The sequence below is a fragment of the Salvia splendens genome, chromosome 14 (assembly GCF_004379255.2).
Source record: "Salvia splendens isolate huo1 chromosome 14, SspV2, whole genome shotgun sequence".
Lineage (NCBI taxonomy): Eukaryota > Viridiplantae > Streptophyta > Magnoliopsida > Lamiales > Lamiaceae > Salvia > Salvia splendens.
In genome coordinates, this window is record NC_056045.1 from 28545845 (window position 1) to 28569626 (window position 23782).

General features: G+C 35.2%; 3 protein-coding genes, 1 non-coding gene and 1 pseudogene across 4 annotated transcripts; 3 read left to right on the forward strand and 2 right to left on the reverse strand.

Annotated features, from left to right (window-relative positions):
• Nucleotides 1-612: 612 nt before the first annotated feature.
• On the forward strand, nucleotides 613-1697 carry LOC121763939 (LOB domain-containing protein 15-like). The gene is made up of 3 exons (XM_042160030.1): nucleotides 613-716; nucleotides 806-1091; nucleotides 1215-1697. The coding sequence occupies exons 1-3, from the start codon at nucleotides 703-705 to the stop codon at nucleotides 1557-1559; spliced, it is 645 nt and encodes a 214-aa protein (XP_042015964.1). The 5' UTR covers nucleotides 613-702; the 3' UTR covers nucleotides 1560-1697.
• A 2563-nt stretch (nucleotides 1698-4260) lies between these two features.
• Nucleotides 4261-5783, reverse strand: LOC121764472 (annotated as a pseudogene).
• A 1383-nt stretch (nucleotides 5784-7166) lies between these two features.
• LOC121763689 (peroxidase P7-like) lies at nucleotides 7167-9179 on the reverse strand. Its single transcript, XM_042159745.1, has 4 exons — nucleotides 8894-9179; nucleotides 8305-8496; nucleotides 8029-8194; nucleotides 7167-7839 (listed from the first exon to the last, which is right to left on the reverse strand). The coding sequence occupies exons 1-4, from the start codon at nucleotides 9107-9109 to the stop codon at nucleotides 7448-7450; spliced, it is 966 nt and encodes a 321-aa protein (XP_042015679.1). The 5' UTR covers nucleotides 9110-9179; the 3' UTR covers nucleotides 7167-7447.
• Nucleotides 9180-11865: 2686 nt separating this feature from the next.
• On the forward strand, nucleotides 11866-11938 carry TRNAA-AGC. The gene has a single exon. It is a non-coding gene; the product is annotated as a tRNA-Ala (tRNA).
• A 7487-nt stretch (nucleotides 11939-19425) lies between these two features.
• On the forward strand, nucleotides 19426-21160 carry LOC121763921. The gene is made up of 2 exons (XM_042160013.1): nucleotides 19426-20768; nucleotides 21089-21160. The coding sequence occupies exons 1-2, from the start codon at nucleotides 19559-19561 to the stop codon at nucleotides 21121-21123; spliced, it is 1245 nt and encodes a 414-aa protein (XP_042015947.1). The 5' UTR covers nucleotides 19426-19558; the 3' UTR covers nucleotides 21124-21160.
• The last annotated feature ends 2622 nt before the right edge of the window (nucleotides 21161-23782 follow it).

A 23782-nucleotide genomic window follows, 5' to 3' on the forward strand; every position in this document is an offset into this window, starting at 1 on the left:
GTTCCATCCTTTTCTGTGACAATTACTGACTATGCTTCACTTCTTTAAACAAGACAGATAGTTAGTGAAGTAATCACATGATTAGTAACTGCAACTGCTACATTTCAAGGACTAAATGACTGCACGAGATATATGATTAACTTATATTTTCTTAAACCCAAATAAATTTTGCATTTCATAAATAGGGTCGCAAATTAAACACCGCTTTTATTAAGTAAAAGCCTCTATCAGTGATCTGAATTGCCTATCGACATTAAACATGATGCAAAAGTCAACACTCAAGGACTCGCACGTGCGAAGAGTACAAAAGCTTGTAATCCCAAGGGTTTGAATAGATGAGTTGTGTGACAATTAATATTGTTGATTATCATCAAAATTTATCTAAAATCATAATTATTTTATCCTATAGAAGATCAATATTGAATCCTCGTACACGCATCATCATATGGGAGGGCCACAAACACTACTATTAACTGCTAATGTACAAAGAAGCTTAATTTGATTTTCATTTTCCTAATCACTTTGTTTTGGAAGTTTGTATCATGAGCTATGGACCATCTTTTTCCTCTTTGTCTTGCCTTTTAAGCACTCTTAACCATCTCCCTCTTTAAATCTCCTTTCAACCCTTCATCTCTCTCTCTCTCTCTCTCTCTCTCTCTCTCTCATATTCTTGCTGGCTTTATTAGCAGATAGCATGCCTGAATGTCCACAAAAAGGTCACACACACAAACTAATTCATACATAAATGAGTGTAAGAAAATTTGTGTTGATAAACATGTCCTAATAAAAAACAATTGTGTTGCAGGGAGAGATTTGAGGAGATAAGCAAGAAGATCAAGAGGGAACTGGATGGCGCGGATCACCATCATCACCACCACCACCACCACCACCCGACCCTGGGAGGAAGGAGACACATGCTGGGGCATACCGGAACCCTAAACACCACCACCCCCTGCGCCGCCTGCAAGCTTCTGAGGCGGCGTTGCGCTCAAGAATGCCCCTTTTCTCCATACTTCTCGCCCAACGATCCCCACAAGTTCGCCTCCGTTCACAAAGTCTTTGGTGCTAGCAACGTCTCCAAGATGCTCATGGTAACTAAAAACCCTACTTCCCTGTTATCATGTTGCCATGATCTGCTGAGATTAATTCCTTTTACATTACACATGCTGCCATGATCCGCTGAGATTAATTTTAATTTGTTTTATCTTACACAGGAGGTGCCCGAGAGCCAGAGAGCGGATGCAGCGAACAGTCTTGTCTACGAGGCGAATGTGAGGCTACAGGATCCGGTGTACGGGTGCATGGGAGCGATCTCGTCTTTGCAGCAGCAGGTACAAGTCTTGCAAGCGGAGCTGGATGCTGTGAGGAATGAGATCTTGAAATACAAATACAAATTAGAAGAATCTAATATGCTTCCATCTTCTCATGTATCGTTGCTCTCGTCTGAGGGCGTTTCGGTTGCTGCGCCGCCTCCTTCTCCTCCACCGCCTCCGCCTCCACCGCCGTTTCCTCCTGACTTTAACAACATATCTACTGAAAATATAACATACTTTGGTTGAATTATTAGGCCCTTCCATTTTATTTTACCTCACATTATCGATCGTCAAGGAAGGGAGGAATAAATAGATTATTGGTGAATTTTTGGACTTGTTGAATGATTTACAAATATATCTATATATACTTACACTTGCTATCTACTATTTATTCTCTTTTGTGATTGTTAGTTCTTTGGTGTATCTTCTATCTCCTTTAATTAACCCCTTTTGCTAGGTAAGTAATCTTTCAGTTTGAATGTTCAGAACGTCTTACCAACGAAGCTGCGTCGCGTCATCGTTTACAAGATGGAGTTGAGCATAATAGTAAATTTCCAATGTGTATGTTGGGAAGCCTAAAAGGTGAGATTTTGCATATCTTTTCAATCTACATAGCTATAAATAAATAAAAATATAGGATGGATTTTGGTGGAAAATTTTATTTTGATAGAACTTAGGAAAATATACCTTCTATTTATGCAATAATATTTATCTATGATTAGTTTTTCATGTATTCCTAATTTCCAATCATATTATTTTCAGAGACAATCTTATGTGATAAAAATTTAATGGTTTATATTAGTTCCTAGGTCCTTGATTACTGTAGAAGTCAGATATATATGCCTATAATAATGCTTATATACATGTTTATGTTTTTGTATATATTACAACAATGCTTCATCACTTTATAATAGTTGTAGATCTTACAAAAATCAATGATCCAGATTAATTTTCAATCCCTAAACTAAGAAATTATTTTGTTTGATCATATCCTATAATAATTGATTTCTTTTGTAGTAATTACAGTAGGAAGATGGAATTACATTCATGCACATACATATATGCTGCGCGTATCCATAATATAACACACATCCCTATTAGCATAACATTTATGGATGAAATAGTTTAGTTTCATGCATCAAGAAATTCTAAAATTGTTAAATATTTCAGTATATATATTGGTTAGTGAAAGCTTTCTTTTCTATCGCTGTATTGAAAGAGGGGGATACCACATCAGTTTCAGTTGAGGGTCATTATATGTATTATATTATTTATAAGAATATTTATGTGTAGAGATTATAGACTAGGTAGAGCATTGTTGGGAAACAAAAAAAGATCAATTTATTGTACTTAAGAAGGGATGGCTTGCCTTCAAGAATTGTATTTTCAGCAACCTTTATTTGCTTATTTCTCACATTATAATATTTTTTGTTCTTTTTTCTCTTAGACACTAACAATGGCATAAAACTCAAATATACTCACATTAGTTAATAATGCAAATGATACAAGAAACAAATTCAAAAAAACATAACAAATATTTGTATGAGGTTTCTCCAAACATTGTTCTCTTACGAGATTTGAGTAAAAACGAGCTAGGGAGATTTGTACGAGAATGAGGGAAAGAGGAATTAAACAAAAACGGGAAACTTCCATGTTTATGTTTTGATGTATGCAAGTTTTTGTTTTAGTTAAAACATGCATATTTCTTCTTCTTTTTTTTGTTGCATGCATATTTTTGTTTTATCGCATGCATGATATTTTGCCAATTTCACCACTTTTAATTTTTTTTAAATTTTTTTTATATAAAAAAGGATCATTAATAGTTCCTCATCTAGTGCTAGACCACCTTCTTCTTCTTCTTCTTCATCAATTTTCTATGAACTCCCGACGATTTCCACCCACTCTAGCTGTAGCCCTCGTCCTCCGTTAGACCATTACCGATGACATTACATGATTCGGATTCTCAAGTTCATAACTTATAGCTAGATCAATTTTTTTCACTAATAAAGTATATGTATGTTCTCTCATTTAATTAATAATCACATGTCGTGTTTATTGCTAAGCCATAATTTATAAAACTCGTACTATTTAGAATAGAGGGTGAAAACGAGGCATGATTTCCCTACGACCAACAATAGTAGATGTAATATTGTAATCCCTTTCTTGACAGCTAAATATAACCATGTAGACATACTTGTATTTTCTTCTTCAATTTGGCGTGTAGATATCATCAACCTTTACAAAGTAGTAGTAGGGGAGGAAAAGGAACCTATAATTAAATAATTATGGCTTGTGGAATAGCTTATTGGGACCTTCATTTCCCTTCCCACTATACATAGGAAAAAAATATTTGTTTCATGAATAATTAATGCATTGAATTGTGATTACATGTGTATGTGTAAAGACTAATTCAAACATCTCTCACATGGAGATGGTGACTGAATTTGGTCCAAAGTCCAGATTGCTTGTAATTGTAGCATCATGCTTGTCTTCACACAATTACCCATGAATTTCTGTCTACAATTAGTTTATATACTCCTCAACTCATTTCTTTTCACTTTTCAGTTTCCAATTCATTCTAATACACCCCAATGACTGATCTTTGACACATCTAAGATTCACACGATATTGGCATCTTTTTATTGGTCCATATGTTAGTCTAGTAGTTAACCATAATGTTTACAAAAACGGACATATAAGTAAATCGATTCATAGTTTAATACGAAAGAGGATACATTTATTCTTTATAGGCCTCCTTTACTGTTGACTCTAATATGATCTATATAGGAAAGAACTGACAAATAAAACCTGAAAAATGAGTTTATAATCACGCTTGACTAAAAAAGAAATAAAAACATAGAAACCCACCCAATTAACTTCTAACATGTCTAAACATAATATCTGCAGCGGATATATGGGCCGGGATTGTCTACAATGCGCCAGATCGTTAACCTCGAGCTCTAATAATTTGATCCTCAATCATCTCATCCGATAGTCCCCATATTTTGAGTTGGTCTAGTTGATGGTGCGAAGCAAGACTATATTCGCCATTAGGCCCGAGCTCTAGGACTCGGTATTCACAATTAGTTGGGTTGACAAGGTCTTCAAACTGATCAACAGTCCAATTGAACATTTCATGAGAAATAGAAGAATAGTGATGCCATGTGAGACTACTATCAAATTCATTTCATTTCCAAATTTATTGGATTCCATGTCCCTCCATTGCACTTCAACAAAACCTGGAAAATAAAGGAATTTAGTTTATGACATTATAATAATTTGATGAAGTTGTATCAATGCGGAATATATAGTCGAAATATCAATTGAATTGATCTTAGATGAATGTAGATGATCACGAGATGAGGTGTTAAAATGTGCATAGAATGACTAAATGAAGAAGAAATCAATGAAACACTAATTTTTTGAAAACCAAAATATTCTTATTAATCAAATTAATCTGATTTCAAAACAATAAAACCAGCTATTTGTAAGTGGTTAGGAAACTTTAGCTATGGACTCAAAGGAAATAAAACAAAGTTAAGAAATAAAAAATAACTACAAAAAAAGCAGTAAATTTCCTTTTTCGATTCGCGCCATTATGACATTATTTTCTGTATAGACAATTTTGGCAGTTTTACAAACCTCTCTGTGTCCACCATTTAAAGAGTCATTTTGCCATTTTTGATCTCCACGATTTATAACCCACTTGCTTTTTTTTCACTTTTAGTATGCGGACTCCACATTTCACTCACTCCACTTTTTCTCCTTACTTTTCTTCACAAAAGCAGCCAATTTCTTAAAATCTGTGCCGAATCAAAATGAGTCTTTAAATGGTGGATGGAGGAGTAAGTTTTTTCTCTCTAATTAAGTTAGTCTCATTTTCCGAATAACACTTCAACCATTTTTTTTCTTCCTCATTACTTAACCAATTTTGCATCAAAACATATAAGACTATTTTTTTTATGTACGGTGGTAATAGTAATAATTATGAGAATAGAGAAACTTACTAGAAACCCTGTCATAAACATCAGCATCGGATTCACCATAAGGAACTCTGTAGAAGAACCTCCCATAACTAATCCTTTCTCTCCTAATCTTCCTTCTCTCCTCCACATTCTGATAATTCCCACGATGTTGTTCCTTCAATCTGCACTCTTCTCGAACTCCGGTGATCCGATCCTTCTCGAAGCTTCCACCTCGGCTGATGATCTCCTCCGCTGTCTCCCTAGTTCTACTCGTCGGAGAGACGTAGAACAGAACCTCCCACCCTTCGTTTTCCGACACGATCTCCTTTATTCTGCACCCCGTCGCCTGAGCTTGCTGGCTGCCCTTATTGTTCAGCTTGATCTTGTGGTTGGGGATGCGTTCGAGGACGGCTTCGTCCTCTTCCACCTCAGTCTCGCCGTGGCGCACCAGTATGATGCGCTGCGGAAAGTGTTTCACCTCCGATGAACGGTGATGGTTCGACATTTCGATTTGTGAGAGTAGGGATTTCAGTTTTGTATTAATGCCTTCCTCTAGTGAAATTAAAAACAGTTAACACCGTCCAAACACATATGACTGAATGTATAAAATCGTAACGTGAATGAATTTTTTTTATAAATATGCAAGCTTCAAAAATTTTAGCAATATGAAACATTTTGTATGAATCGTGTATTCACCCAATTTTTGGTATCTAGGTTGGAATTAGTCTCGATAGTAAAGAGTCATGTTAAACTATTTTAGTTTAAGATGATTAAGCTAATCTTGGTGATTATTTGGTATGTTTGATAAGTGATGCAGATGATTTAACTTCTTGCATGTTTTGATATGCAAGGTACGTATTGTGTTAATATAAATGGACAAAATCATATCAACATGAATTCATATGAAGTGGAGAGTACTTAATTAAATAATCAACATGAACTACCATGCTTAGAGTATCAAGGTGGTTTAATAAACATGAGCAATAGTGTGGGCAGGCTCGAGCAGGATTAATAACAAGGGCGTTTTGTTAATTTTTCTGCAAACTAAGCAATAAGTAGAGTTATGATAAATGACATTATATTAGTGAAATATAGCATTTTAACGTGAAATGTTTATGAAGATTTACCACTATTGATGAATTTTGAGTAGTGTCTATGTTAATTGTCTCTACTGTCTGTTAAATATATAGGCGCAAATTGAGCAATAAATTTGTGATAATTATAAATACTATAGGTAGAATTTGCAATCTAGTTTCTTATTTGTATTGGATTTCTCTAATACAATATATGTGATATAGGTAGAATTTGCATTTTACTTTCTAATTTGCAGTAGTCTAATACAATACATAAGGTAGAATTTGCAATAATACAATTACTAGAATTTGCAGCTTAGTTTCAAATTTGCAGTATTAGATTTTTCCAATACTATGTAGTAGTAAGTAATATAAATGAGATTTATTTAAAAAGGTCCAATTGACAAAATATGAACTACATCAGAGTCCTTCATTTTAAACTTTTAATTAATTGACAAAATATCTACTACTCATTTTAACTTTTATGTATATAACAAATTTAAATCATCAACAAATAAAAAAAAAAGAAAACTAAATTCTAGTGCATAACCAAACACCAAATCTGATCACTGGATCAATAAGTCGACCGTCTAGATTATATATTTCATGTAGTATCATTTTGTAATATATTTAGGTCATTATAGGGGTATATTAGTCATGAAAATTTTCTATTACGTACATATTGCATGTTTGTTGCAAAGGATTATATCAGAGAAAGTAATGTGATCCATTGATTTTGGTGTTTGTTCAATTTTTAATTAAACAATGAAAATAATTAGATCACGAGAACAAAAAAAGTAGTGTAACATTTCATATCAAATTGATAAGTTTTTTCTTACTCCATTAAAGACAACATTTCAAAGCATTACAACACCTCAAAACAGAATGGAGTTGGAACTACTTTCAAACAAAATACTGCAAAACATAAAACATCCTTGACAACATAAATCCAAACATAAACACCACTATCACAAGTCCAACACAAGAGATCCTCTATTTTTTTTTAAAAACACGCTTATCTAATTATTCCCTTCGAAACCCGATCACAAACGACACCCGACCAGATTCGAAACAGAGGAATCCAAACCGACACGAATCAGTTCTTCCTCCTGCAATTCTTCCTGATCTCCCCATTCGACCCGGTGAGGGGACTAATGTCGCCCATCCTGATCATGGCTGCCGCGAAGTCGGAGGTGAAAGAGCCGGGGCTGTTGCTGTAGGCCTTGACCGTGGAATCCGTGGACCCGCCGCTGAAAAGCTGCTGGTCGGAGTGGAGAAGGCCACGGCGGTTGACGAGGTTCTTGAAGTAGTTGTTGTCGAAGCTGGTGGGGCTCTGAACATCTAATGGCGCCAGATTGTTGTCGCCTGAGCCTTTAGTTCTGGGGCAGTTGCCCTGCCTTGTCCTAGCAAATGACGTGTCGATGCTTGACTCGTTGTAGACACGAGCCCTGAAGCTCGTGCATCTCGCCTGTCCAATCGTGTGAGAACCTGTGTTTCAGGAAATAGAACTCGCGGGGTAAGACATAGTGAAAAGATCATTGCTAGCATTAGAAGGTATGATCAGCTAGGACTGGTTGGTTAACAGATAACCGACTTTAACCGGTTAACTGAAAACCAAAACCGGATAACCGAATACCCAGACCTAGTCTAAGCACATTAATGAAAGAAGGAACGAACCGGAGAGAGCAACCAAGTCCTTGGAGGAGAGGCCGAGCGCGTTAAACCTAGAGATCAAGGCATTGAGATTTGTCGTCGGCTGAGGAATGCCGTTGTTTGCAGCAGAAAGGCTAGTTGTCTTGGCGTCGCGTCTTCCGAGTTTCACGTTCCAACTAGGCCCTCCTAACTGAAGCAGAGAAAATAATACAACATATATAGTTAATTTAAATGCAGCTCAGTTGGTAAGACACTTATAATATTTTTTTTATTTTTATGAAGGGCGATGCAAGAACTCACGATAGAAACAGAGTCGCGAGCAGTGACGGCCAAGATATCAGCGCAGGAGACAACGCCGGGGCATGCCTTCTCCACGGCGGACTTGATGTCGTCAACAACGTCGAAACCTCGAGCTGAGTTCCGATTCGGAGTAGCGCCTTTCTCTCCTCTCATGGAGGAGGTGTCGTCGAGGAGAATTGATCCATCGCATCCCTATTCAAAAATGGACACAATTGTTCAAAATTATGTTAATTAGGTAAGGGTTGGGACAAGAAAACGGTATTAGGTAATTAAAAATGGTCATGACGATTGATGACATGTCAAACCATAAGTGGTCCTAATCGACTTTTGTTTTAGCATGTTTTATAAATTATGTCACAACATAGCCATGTTCATATTATTATACAATCATAGTATAATGCAACATAATAATCGCTTGTGTTGACCAGACGTTGACGTGTACTCGTCACATATGACTCACAGAACAGAACAACACTTTATATGTATTGATGTCAAAATAATCAACTTAACTTAATAATTCCCATTTCTGCAACATGTCTATTTTGTCACATATAAAAAAAATGTGGACCTAGCCATGATCAAGACTTACATTCACGAAGCAGTCGTGGAAGAAAAGGCGGAGGAGTGAGGCGCCCATCCGGGCCTCCTTTTGGATGGCGGAATGGACGGCAGACCTCACCGTCTCGAAGAGATTAGGGCAAGATTTTGAGTAAAAATCAGTGGAGAGTTGAGCTGAGGAGGTTGTTACCAAGACAAGTAACATTGCCAAAGTGATGGATGCTTTGAAAGAAGAAAATGTAGCCATTGAAGAATAAAATTTTTCTTTACTAGTGAATTGGTTAAAGGGAGTAAGTGTGGTGTGCAAAGTTGATGAAATCTTGATGAATTTATAGATAAATTTAACAATGCTTTCTCTAGGTATTGGCTTGGGCAGGTTACCTAACTCAAGACTCAATTGCATGGGAATGCAACTTTTTTAAAAAAGAATTGACGACATAAAAGAATAAATATTAGGTGATTAGCTTACTAGGATTAACTAACCATTGAACATATTTGTCAAAGGTAATTGTTTATATGTACACTGATTGAAAGATTATAATATTACACGCAGTCAATGACGGGTCCAATATTTTATTATATTATGAGACACTATATTGATAGAGGATATGACCATTTTGTCGTTGGTAAAATGTTTCTAAACTAGTTTAGTTGGTACTTATGTGATAGATAAATTTTGTGAATATGTATACGTAGAGATATGCAGAAATAGATAAATATCTGCAGTAAGTTTGAGGAATTTTAGGAATAAAAGAATTCTTAATCATCTTATATCAAAAAAATAAAACTTGTTCATAAATACATATGGTTCTATTATATGCAGAATGCCCATTTATCTGGGAGTAAATTCAAAATATTAAATTTAAATCATCATAATCATTGAATTTACTCTAGTATAATGATAGTCGACAAAGATACTTATGTTACATTTTTTTATGCAAATTTCTTCGTATGAAAATAAGCAGTTAGAAATTTGTTAGAAGGCTCATTTGAAAGAACATGACGCGGTATTCGGTGAATTGCATTGGCTAGTGTAATCTAATTGACTTTTCTCTTTCATTATTACTATTACTTACTTCACTCACTACTTACTCTAGATTTGAGATTAGTTATCGAGTTGATGAGATTGTTACGTGACAATCTTTGTCAAAAAGAAGAGACTAAAGGGGGAAAAGAATTAAGCATATCGCAAAGAATATAATGGTACAAATGATTTGGTTAAGAGATAGTATGATATAAAACAACTAAAGAGACATGTGGACTTTTACGACATGAGTTTGAGATTTTTGACTTTCGTTTAAAGGAGTGCGACTATTTCAAATTTTAGATAACTTAATTATTAAGTACTCCCTATTAATAAAATTTTACTATAGAATATTAAATTCTAATTCCTCATCATTAAAGTTTAGTTAATTAACAGAAATAGTATAATTACCATATGTAATGATGAATCACTAAACTCAAGAGGGTGTACATTAAATTTTTAATTATTAAGTCCTAATTAGTAATATTTGAAATAACTTCTTATTAATATCTAATTATGCTCAACCCCAACTAAACCATAATTGAAAATGCCCCCATTTTCTTTATTTATTTTTTAGTTTGATATCTTTTACATTTACTTTTCATAAAGTGAATTTTCGTTAACTAAACCATAATTGAAAATGCCCCCATTTTCTTCCACGAAAAACATTAATTGCACGCTACAATATTAGACTGCCTGTGAATTTGAGCAAAAATATAAATATCACAATTTACTGTATATTCAAACAACGTTCATACAATACAGACAACACGAATTCCTCTAACAAGGCAATCAAAGAGAAATCTAATTTTTTAAATATGATTCACTTTTTTATATGATTTGCAGACCATTATACTAAAATTAGTAAATTTACCTAGCAAGGAAAATAAAAAAATCGATTATAAATTACCATGACATACGATAAAACTTTAAACATGAGTTTAAATATCAATTGTAGGGACCAATTCAATAACGAAGAAAAAAGAAGCGAAGAAGAACCGTTTAGAAAGCTGCATAATTTATATGGGACAATATTTTCTTGAGGTTCGGTAAACTGCAAACCAATAAAATAAATGATCATCACTTCAATACCCATTTAATTAATTACCTTTTGAAAATTTAGTTTGTGATTAAACTCATGAATGATTGAAAGTTTAGAGCCACGATGTCAAAAAGTTAAAACCGAGTGAATAATAAGATAATTAATGAGCCACATAGTTTGACTTTGTAAAGTTAGTAATCAATCACATTTCAAAATTTACAACATAAGTTAGAGAAGAGATAATCATAGGGATCATAGCTTAAATCCTAGGCCTTTTGATATATCTAGTTTATAAATTATGTGAATTTTTACTTCTAGCTTATCTTAGAGTTTAAAGTTAGGAATTCACTCCATTATCGAAACTCAAAATTTGGTTAGAATATTTGTCAGATGGTCTGTAATTCGTGAGTATTAGATCGTGATCATTGTTAATGAACTTTGATCCATATTAATTCGGATTTCGGGTTGCTTAATTGCTTGATTCGTTTATAAACAGGCCATAATTTTCTCTTTTAGTCAAACTGAATAGCAATCTTTATGGATAAGCGGGATTGAATTGACTAAGAAGTTGATTAACTCTATCACAATCAGTTATAACCAACCAGTTCTTCGATTAACTGGTTGATACTCCAATAATGTTAGGATTGTCAATTGCACGTCTATCACAAAATCATGACGATGAGCACATCTGCATAGGTTGGAATCAACACATTAATTCTGTTGGAGTAGTATCTTAAAGCATGGCTTTAGATAGTGAGGAAAAAGGCGAAGTATAGATCAACTCTAGCATTATTTGAGTTTGGGTAGTAAGGGTAAGTTAGTAAAATCATATCTACTTTTATTACTATTTAAATAAATAAGAGGCTATGGTATTTATGGGTATTTATGAGTATTTATTAATGCTCGTATACAAATAAATATGAAAAGATAATATCAAGGGGATGTAGCTCAGATGGTAGAGCGCTCGCTTAGCATGCGAGAGGTACGGGGATCGATACCCCGCATCTCCATTTTTACGTTTTAAATAAGTCTTTTTAAAAAGTTAAATAATTCAACTATATTTTTAGACACTTCAATTCATTGTATTACACTACTTAATAATATCACCTCGACTGATATCAATTACAATAACCATCCGAGGAATGCCAAAACAGTTAATTACTATAGGTTAATTATCTTCATATTGACACTAAATGTAGCTAAAATATGGAAGTGGAACTAAAAAAAATCCATTGAATTATTTGTCGGTTTATATGTCTTATTACTACTACTATTTATTTATTGTTAAAATATTGATGTTTCGCAACACAAAATCTAGTAGTACTCCTATAAGGGCATCCACTATAGGGAGCGCCGGCCGCGGCGGACTATAGTGGGCGACAAATTTTTTGGGGCGGAACATCCTTCGCCGACTAGGCAGCTAGGACGCGCCGATAGGCGCGCTTGCCTATAGCACATCCGCCCGAAGCGGCGATCCGAGGTTTTTTTTTTTAATTTTCGACATTTTTAGATAGAGGGGGAAGATTGGAGAAGGAAGAAGGAGAGAAAGAAGTAGCAGGTAGTACACGTTTTTGGAGAGAGAGAGAAGTAGCAGGAAGAAGGGGCGTCAGTAATTTTGGAGACAAATCCTTTAAATAATTGACGATTATTTAAAATTAACTTTGTTTTTTTTAATTGTTCGTTGTATAATTTTACTGTTTCCAATACAACGAATATTTGGTCCCAATTACCTCGTTTTCTAATTATTTACATTCCGATAATATTAATTATAATTGATTTAAAATAAACAAAAAAATAAAATGAAAAGTGGCTAAAATTTTTGGGGCTATTGAAAGTGTTCACCTTATAGCTGCAACACTTTTTTTATGGGAGCGGACAAACAAACTGGGGCTATGAACAAAAAAAATAGCGTGCTATTGAAAGTGTCCGCGTTATAGTGGATGGTCTAAAAGAACTCTTATCACAAAATCCTCAAAAATTGGTGTACATATCTCTAGATGCCCCCACGGTATAAGCTTTCCAAACCAAGGGCTCTTCCAAGTGCATCCCACTTTGAAAAGGTTGAAAATAGTGAAATTATTAAAAAAAAAAAAGAATCTGGGGACACCAAAAAGGACACAAGTTTATAGTATTAATAAGATAATTTATTGGCTAGTGGTTTCACAATAACCTGGGGGCTATTTCATCTCCTCTATAAATACCATGGCTCATCAACACTTCCTCAACACTAAAGCACATTTACATATTTTCCCATTTGAGGTTTCAGCAGAGTTGTTGAAGAATATGGAGGCTGTGCAGTCTTGGATTTCCCAACACAAGCTCACCAGCATTGGTCAGTTCATATTATAACTTTCTAATTATATTCATATATATAGTAATTTCACAAATTTTATGCTTAATTACAAGAGTTTTTGTGGAGTGCAGGCACAATGTGGGCTGCAGCAGTTGGTGCTTCAGTGGCTCATAGCTCGCGTGGTCGAACCCCTCTTAAGCCGAGCCTTAGGCTCATTCATGCCAGGTATCATTAAAACAGTCGTCTATGAAAAATATTTATGTTTTCCATTTTTGTCTGTTCACCAAAATTAATTTACGTCTATTTGTGGCCAATTTTGCTTTAAGATTTGTGTCGTCGTCCACTTCTCATACTATTTTTTGTGAACGAATAAGCTAGTATTTGAACAACTGAATTACGAAAAGTAAATATTTTTATATATGTAGTATTTATTGATATCTTGAGATCTCATTTTAATCATAAAGGTATTTTGTGTGAAACAGGATGCATGCACAGGCCTTGACATTGGCAGTGCTTTCGGGGGCAGCAACTTACCATTATTACAATGAGAAGCGCGCTCAAAAAAGAGCGACTATTCCCAACTGAAAAACGCGACTTCATACAAGGATTTTATCTGTTTTCCGATCCTTTTTTCCTTTTCGTATTTGTATGCAATAATTAATGTATATACATTATAATGTTGAAGGAATATTAATCTTCTTCTTTTATGAAAACTTAATCCAGCATTTTATGGATAAAGTCGACCTCCCTTGAACAATTCACTAAATTTGAATTACTTTGATCATTTTTGACACATTTAATGAATATTATCACTATAACACTACTTTGGTAGAAAAATAGACCTCTCAATATGTTTCAATAGCATTTTCAATTTTATTAATCATATAATGTCGTTTCATGAGTAATTGTGAATTTGTGACGGGTAACTAAGGAATTATTTATTCAAAAACTCCTTAATTTATTAATGAGAGGAAAAACATAACATTTTATTATGTACTTTATTTATGGCAACTCAAACTCCAGATTTATTAGGATAATGAAATATTGAAATGTTTGGAAAGTTTTTTTCTACACTCCAGAAAAATCCACTTATTTTCTTCTTTATATTCTTCTCATTATAGCCCTCTTGTTGTGGTCACTGTAAAGGATTTCTGAGAATCTAGAGAGAGCAAATGGAATGCGCTTAATCTTTGTAAGAGAATCAAGGTCTCTCTTTGGGCCAATAATTGTTTTGATTTTGGGCTGCTTCAATTAATTTGTCCATTTTATAATTTTGGGTTTATAAGAAAATGAAAACCCACCCCTCAGTTTTAAGCCCAAATTCTCCTAACTCAAGGCTGCGATTTTCGACTTGCTAGAGATGTTAATATTTACTACTATTTATTATAGTTATAAATTCAGCTTACTTAAATTTGTGGTTACGCGGCCACGGTTCATAATTCAACTATAACTATTTGAATATGATCTTTCAAAATTGAATCTATGGAAAGAACAAATCTAGGATAGAATCAAATCTATTCTAAAATGATACTATTAGATTTGGATTTCCTAATTAATCTCGATTAGTTTTTCATTTCCAACGCATATACTACAAAAAAATTCTATATATTTTCTTCCTACTCGAGTTCTTGTACAGTGGAAGCCTTCCAAAAGAGAAGGTGGAGAAACACGTTTGCTCGTTGGCGATCGCTGCAGACAAATACGAGATCCCTTTATGGTTTCATATTGTATTTTTATTTTTACTAACAATATTGATTTTATTGGAGAGGAAGCTTGATTTATTTTGAAGAATTAACTGCAACAGATAGGAGACATAAACACCATAATATAACTAAGAGACGTAAACATCAGACATTAAAAAGGATAAAAAAAGTGAATGCATACAAACTAAATACAAGACAAAAATAACTCCATGTATAAATTGAAAATTCCAAAAAAACTGAAAAATTATTAGCACTTAAAACCAGAACGTAAGAGTCACTTTATATCTTAAAAGGATTTATGAACTTCAAGTAGACCATTTCTTATTTTGGATGTGCCTCCACTTGGGTGTACAGTTCATATATGTCATATATTTATAGTTTAAACAAAGTATTCTGATCATCCTTTAAAACCTTTTCATTTCCTTTTTTATAACCTTTTAACTTTAAAACCTCTTCATTTCCTTTTTTATAACCTTTTAACTTCCCCTAGAAAAGCATTCATTGTATTGCTTAACTCTAATTTAATGCTTAATATGAAAAACGGGAGGGGCGGATCCAGGACCTGAACACGGGAGGGGATGAATTAAATATTAAAAAATTAATATAATTTTTAATAATAAAATTAAATAATATATTAATTAAAATATAAAAATACAAAAGTAATACTCCCTCCATCCCATATTACTCACACTTTTCATTTTAGATCATAAATTTAGAATTGATTTTTTAATATAATTAAATTAGTATTTTCAGCATAATGAGAGATTACTTAATAGAAAAATACTTAATTAACTTAAATATACTAATTAAATACCATAATTCTTAATTAAAATAAAAAATATTATAAGTAGTTCGAGACGAGCTGAAATACAATAGTGCAAGTAACGTGTGATAGAGGGAGTATTATAAAGTAAAATAGTAAACATGTAGACTGTATAAATATTTTAAATATTTATTTTGATATACAAGTAAAAATATATACTAATAAATATCACATAAATTAAGTATTTTATTAGTAAAATGTATCAAATAATTTTTAAAAATTATTGAAATAAAAAATAAACAGTACTCCAAGTATAACAAAATAATACTCTATAAATTCATAAAGTATTTTAATGATTTGATTAGGTAATAAGAAGTAATATGAGTTGATAAGATAAAGAATGAATGGTTAAAAAGTAGAAAAAAAGCTCAAAATGAGGTTTGATCCTTGAACCTCTTAGTTAAAAAACAAACAACATAACCGCTGTACTACTAACTTCGATTTGATATAAATTGAAAACTTATACTCCCTCCGTCCACGAAAAACAGAGTACATTTGCCATTTTTTGTTGTCCACGAAAAATAGAACACATTTAAAAAAAATGGAAAGTTTTCAACAACTTCTCTTCTACTTTTTCCCCTTCTCTCTACTAAATACTAATAATATGGAACCCACGTTTCACTTAAACTACTTTTCTCTTACTTTTTTCCCTTATCTCTTACTAATAATGTAGACCCCACATTCTACTTACACTACTTCTCTCTTACTTTTTTCCATTCTCTCTTACTTTACCAATTCCACATTAAAACCCGTGTCATTCACAATGTGTTCTAATTTTCGTGGACGCACGGAGGGGGAGATTTTTCTATTTTCGACTTGACCATAAGGGATATTTAGACGGAACAATTCTTTTTTGGGTAATGCATGTTAATGGAATTCCATTTTAATGAAGAAGTTTAGTTGTATTCCGACTCAGGGAGTGACGCACAACAGTTATGCGTCGTTATTAATGAACGACGCACAACCCTTATGCGTATTTGGTTAATGACGCACAAGGGTTATGCGTCGTTCAAAGACGCATAAGAATTATGCGTCTTACCCTAATGACGCATAACCCTTATGCGTCACACTGGTAAGCATTCCCGCCTGTCACCCGGGTGACCCGGGTTCGATCCCCGGCAAAGGTGCATAATTCTTTTATAAGAGTAATATCTATTTGCCAAAAATAAATGTTTAGAATAACTCATTTTTATCAAATACTAATCACTTAAAAAATTGCGCCGTTGCCGGGGATCGAACCCGGGTCACCCGGGTCACCCGGGGAAATGCTTACCAGTGTGACGCATAAGGGTTATGCGTCACTAGGGTAAGACGCATAATTCTTATGCGTCTTTGAACGACGCATAACCCTTGTGCGTCATTAACCAAAGACGCATAAGGGTTGTGCGTCGTTCATTAATAACGACGCATAATTGTTGTGCGTCACTCTCTGAGTCGGAATACATCTAAACCTCTTCATTAAAATGGAATTCCATTACTAGACTAGAACAAATGTAGAAAGAGCTCATATTTAGACTCGCCGGACGGCTGGGAAGGGGCGGTCGGCCTCTCCTGCCCCCCTGGATCAATTGATTGGGCCATTATATGTTTTTTTTGGGTTTATAAGAAATCATGAAAAGCCTTCAATTTTAAGCCCAAATTCTCTCAACCAACTCTCATTCTCTGAACCCACGGCTGCGATTTGCGACTCGCCGGAGAGTGCCGCCGACACCTGTAAGTCTTTGTAATAGTATGTCTTTGCGTATCCCTTTTCTTCTATAATTCCATTCTTTAGATTTTAAAATGAATTAGTGACTAGTAAAATTATTTTCATTGAATTAGGTTTATGTGTTAATTTGATTGAATTAAAATTACAGATAAGTTCTAGTTAATAAATTTATTGGTAATGGATTGGATATTTAAATTATTGATCATAGGTACGCATCAATAATTATTTAAAAATTTATATATAATAATGTTGAATTGTCAACTTCAAGTACTTCAGTCTTCAGATAATAATAATAGTACTACACGTTTTATGAATCAAAAAAGAAAACATTATTTTGTGATAAAGATGTTGGACTAGTCTTATTGCTAGGCATTGATTTGTGACTAGCGTCAAAATTATAATCTTGTTAGCCAACGAAATTAAAAATGATGAATCCACCAACAATAATCTACCGTTTTCATCACATTGCGTTAAGGTAACATTTTGATTTTGAAAGTAATAGGAGTAATTTATAGTGATTTAAACAATTGATGTGTGTAATAGGGTTAAGTAAAGGCCTTGAAATTGATGGAGGAGATGAATCGGGAGGAGTTGCTAAATGAGAAGATAGCTTACTTAAGTGGCTTTGCTAACGCTTTCAAGGATCAAATCCATACTGATATTCTGCTCATGCCCGGTGACAACGAGCCCCCGATACCCGCCCATCCATGGGCGGACCCATGTGTATTGGGGGTGGGGCTTAAGCCCTCAATGAATAATTTTTTACAGTTTTTTTCTACTAATTATTTTTAAAATTTCGTCAAATTTAGTGTAAATTATAATGTAAAAGCCCCTACAAATTATCTAAATTACTCAAAAATATACTTTAAAACAAAATTTATAAATCTCAGCCCCTATCATTATATATTTTTGCGTCCGCCCCTGCGCCCATCGAGCATTATTGGTATGTAATAAAACCTGACAAATAAATTTACGGTTCCTATTTTCTCTAGCCAACCATTTACACTAAATTCATCCAATGCTCTTGATACCTTGGAAATATCCAACACTTTGTTAAGGGTGTTTCCCTTAACAAGCACCGGCGGCGAGTTCGCTCGGTGGTGGAGATAAATTTCCGGCGACCAACAGGCTCGGTGGACGATTGCAGAGTTTCTGTGCGCGGGAGTCGCTACCGTCGGGCAGATAACTCGGCGATTGATAGAATACTCCAGCGTCCAATTAGGATCGGCGGAGGGAATCCAAAATTAGGATTGGAAAACACCCGTTATCTTTGGGGGAGAAAATATTTCATTAATTGATTGAATAAAATGATAACAATCTCTCATATTTATAATACTCTAATACTACTACCATAACTTATTGAACAAGAAACAAATATCTAAACAAATATGGAAAAGATACGATAAATTAAAATGTAACTAAACAATTGGGGAGATAGGATCGTATCACACTTGCTCCAACCAAAACCTTAAAGAAAAAGTCCTAAGCTTCATTGCAAGAAACATGGAAGATATACTGTTCACACCCATCTTTGATGCCATCGCGCTCAAGAATCCTCATCTGGTTACGCAGATCACACGAGCATGCTTCACAGATAGTAAAAAACGAAAGAGTGATGTTTTGGTTTGATCCACATTGAGGCGATCCTGTAGTTCGTACATGGTGGGCCGGTCGGTCTATACATTTTTCCTTCCTTTTCTTTTGCATTATTTGCGCTCTCAGTTGAAAGTGAAGAAATAAATAGCTGCATGAAAACAATGAAATGAAGAAGACTCGATGTTTTAGAGAAGAAGATCTTCAATGATGAGCTGGCAGTTAGTTAGTTGGTAGTTAGTTAAAAGAGAGTTAATCGTCTGTGATCAACTCCATGCACCATTATGCACTCTAGCTACGTCTTAGCTCTTCCAGCCATAGTATAAATAAGTAGCTAGCTATTTCTCTTTGAATGGAATTCATAATTCTGATCAATAAAAATATCTTTTCCTCTCATCTCTTTATATCTTCTCTATATTGAGAATTGATTTGATATATGTTTAGTTTTACAATTTCTACATGGTATCAGTGAACATCTTTTAAATTCCGCATTCTATCTTTGTTTCTGTGATGGCTCGCGGCAATGGCGGCAACGCCGCTAACTCCGGCAACGCTGGAAGCAGCGGATCATCAAACAATTCTACTTTGGAGGACAATTCCAGTCCATATTACCTTCATCCAAGCGACAATCCTAGTTTGCAGCTTGTGCCTCAGGTTTTAACCGGATCAAACTACATCAATTGGAGTAGATCTGTGACTACAGCTCTTCTAGCTAAGAATAAACTACCTTTCGTCAATGGTACTCTTCTTCGACCGGATGATGATCATCTTCTCCTACCGGCATGGATTCGATGCAACAGCATGATAGTTTCATGGCTACGAAACTCGATTTCACCACAGATATGTTCCAGCATAATGTATCTGGAGAATGCCTATGAAATATGGCTGGATCTACGTGATCGCTTTTCTCAATCTGATTCTGCTAGATCCTATCAACTTCGACAGCAAATCATGAATCTCACACAAGGTCAGAATGATGTTAGCTCTTATTTTACTAATCTGAGAATAGTCTGGGATGAATTTAAGCATTTCCAGCCGATTGCTTGGTGTACATGCTCCAATTGCCGTTGCAATAGCGCTCGGCGATGGCAGATTTCTCAAGAGGAGGATTGCACAATGCAATTCCTCATTGGCCTTAATCCATCTTTTTCTCAAATCCGATCTACAATCCTCTCTATGGTACCTTTACCATCACTGTCAAAGGTCTTCTCCATGGTTGTGCAGGAAGAAAGACAACGAAATATTGATCAAGCCTATATTTCTCCTTCTCATTCTTCAAGTGAACAATTGTTTGCTGCAAATGCAGCTTCCTCATCCTATGGCAGAGGCAGATTATGTACTCACTGTGGTAAAACAAATCACACTATTGATCGATGCTTTGTCCTACATGGTTTTCCACCTAGTTTTGGAAGAGGCAGAGGAAAACCTACATTTAGAGATTCTATGCAACCTAAATCAGTGAATTTGGTGGAGGATAACTTTGCTGATTATAGTGATAAACAATTCACTAACAATGCTACAAATTCCTCTGTTACAGCAGGTTCTATACATTCAACCATGGAGCAATGCCAACATCTCATGGCTTTACTGCAGTCTCAGCTTGGCATGTCTTCCTCTCCCCAATCCACTTCAGCTCCACCAGAAAACATCTCTGCCGCACTCATACATTCATCCACCTCATCACCTCAAGTTCCAACTTCACAATCACCTCACTTTGCTGGTACATTCTCTTTCACTCCCTTTGTAGCTAATGTTACTGCTCCTAATTCTTGGCTAATTGATACTGGTGCCACACACCATGTATGCTGCAATCTATCATTGTTTGATTCATCTTCCCCTGTTAATGAGACTTTTGTGAATTTGCCTAATGGTGAAACAGCCACTGTGACACACATAGGCACCATTAATCTCACTTCTTCAATAACTCTTTCCTCTGTCCTTTGTGTTCCTTCCTTCACTTTCAATCTTATCTCAGTCAGTTCCTTAACATCTTCTTTACCTTGTGTTGTGAATTTTACTCATGATTCACTCACAATTCAGGAAACTTCACAGGGGACTTTGATTGGGAAGGGTAAACGTGTTGGAAATCTTTACACACTCATTGTTGATTCTGGTATCATTCCTACTGTATCTGCTGTAAATGCCATTGTTTCTGTTGATACTTGGCATATGAGACTAGGCCATCCTTCCATAAATAAACTCAAATGTATTTCTGACATTTTGCATTTGCCAAATAAAAGCTTATCTGTTTGTGATATCTGCCCTATGGCCAAACAAAAACACCTCAGCTTTCAATCTTCCAACTCTATAGCAGATGCTCCTTTTGATTTGATACATTGTGATGTTTGGGGCCCTTTTAATCCTTGCACATCACAGGGCTTTACATACTTCCTTACCATTGTTGATGATGCTTCCAGATTTGTTTGGATTTTCCTCATGAAACACAAATCTGATGTTAAAGACATTCTCATCCAATTCTTTAACACAGTCCACACTCAGTTCAATAAAAAGATCAAAATGATCAGAACCGATAATGCCCCAGAATTTCTTATACCCTCCATATACACTCCTTTTGGAACCATTCACCAACACTCTTGTGTGGAAACTCCACAACAAAATGCTAGAGTGGAGAGAAAACACCAACACCTTCTAAATGTTGCAAGAAGTCTTCTCTTTCAATCCCATTTACCTAACACTTTCTGGGGAGACTGCATTCTCACAGCAGCATACCTAATAAACCGAACTCCATCTTCTGTTTTACCTCATAACACTACACCATTTCATATCCTATACAATAAAGAACCTTCATATTCCCATTTGAAAGTGTTTGGCTGTTTGTGCTATGCTTCAACCCTTACTAGAGGCAGAGACAAGTTCTCACCAAGAGCTTCTAAGTGCATATTTTTGGGGTATCCACCTGGATATAAAGGGTACAAACTCCTTGAGATTGACAGCATGCAAGAAATCATTACTCGCAATGTTGTCTTTCATGAGGACATTTTTCCATACTCACACCTCACTACATCAAATTTCCCTGATTTCCCAACATCAGCCTCACACAATCTTTCAGCCGCACATAATAAAGAGCCTTCTTCATCCAATAATCCATCTTCTTCTTCAGAAATTAACCAGCAATCAACCTCTTCCATCACCACCAGGGCTGGCAGAACAATTACACCACCAGCTCATCTAACTGATTACTTATGTAACTCAGTTTCTTCCACTACTCCATACCCAATTTCTTCCTACTTCACATTATCAAAACTATCCCCAGAATACCTTCGATATGTCATTCTGATGACTGCAGTGTTTGAGCCAGCCAGCTATGCTCAGGCAGCTCCTATTCCAGAATGGCATCTAGCTATTCAAGATGAACTAAATGCTCTCAAAAAGACAGAAACTTGGTTTATCACAGCTTTACCACCTGGGAAAGAACCTATTGATTGCAAATGGATTTTCAAAGTGAAGTTTCATGCTGATGGAACAGTAGAACGATATAAGACAAGGCTAGTTGCTAAAGGCTATACACAATTGGAAGGTGTAGACTTTCTAGACACCTTTTCTCCTGTAGCTAAACTCACTACTGTGAAGTTTATGCTAGCACTAGCAGCAATACATAATTGGGAACTCAGTCATCTTGATATAAACAATGCCTTTTTATATGGAGACCTAGAAGAGGAAATCTATATGAACATACCTCCTGGGCTGTCTGTTGAGGGGGTCGACTGTGAACCAGGAACTAGACTTGTTTGTAGACTCAAGAAATCTTTATATGGTCTTAAACAAGCTTCAAGGCAATGGTACTTAAAGCTATCTCAAGTATTGAGTGGATTTGGACTTCAACAGTCAGCCTCAGACCATTCATTCTTCTTCAAGAAAGATGGTGCAAGATTCTTTGGTATAGTGGTTTATGTAGATGGCATATTAATAGCCACAGATGACAGAAAGGAGATTGATAACTTCAAAGAATTTTTAGCTCAATATTTCAAGTTCAAAGACTTGAGCATTCCTAAATATTTTCTGGGATTGGAAATTGCTAGAAGTAAAGATGGTATTCTTGTTTCTCAAAGAAAGTATGCCATGGATCTGTTGAGAGATGCTGGTCTTCTAGGCTGTAAGCCATCTTCAGTTCCTATGGATCCCTCAAAACAACTGGGACAAGATGCAGGAGAAACAATGAAAGAGTCTTCAAAATATAGAAGATTAATTGGGAGACTTCTATATTTGTGCATCACAAGACCAGACATAACCTTTGCTGTCCATAAACTCAGTCAATACGTATCTAAACCTTGTGAGGAACATTGGATAGCAGCTGAGAAAATATTGAGGTATGTGAAAGGAACACCGGGACATGGATTGTTCTATTCCAGGAAATCAGAATCTTCTTTGAGCATATTCTCGGATGCTGATTGGGCAGCTTGTCCGGATACTAGGAGATCAATGACAGGGTATTGCCTATTTCTAGGAACTTCTTTGATATCATGGAGAGCTAAGAAGCAACACACTATATCAAGATCCTCAGCCGAAGCTGAATATAGAGCAATGGCTCAAGCTTGCTGTGAAGTAGTATGGGCTTCCACCATTTTGGCAGACTTCGGAGTCAAAATAAGTAAAGCTATCCCTCTGTATTGTGACAACCAAGCTGCGGTTCATATCTGCTCCAACCCAGTCTTCCATGAACGAACAAAACATATTGAAATAGACTGCCATACAGTCAGAGAGAAGTACTTGGAT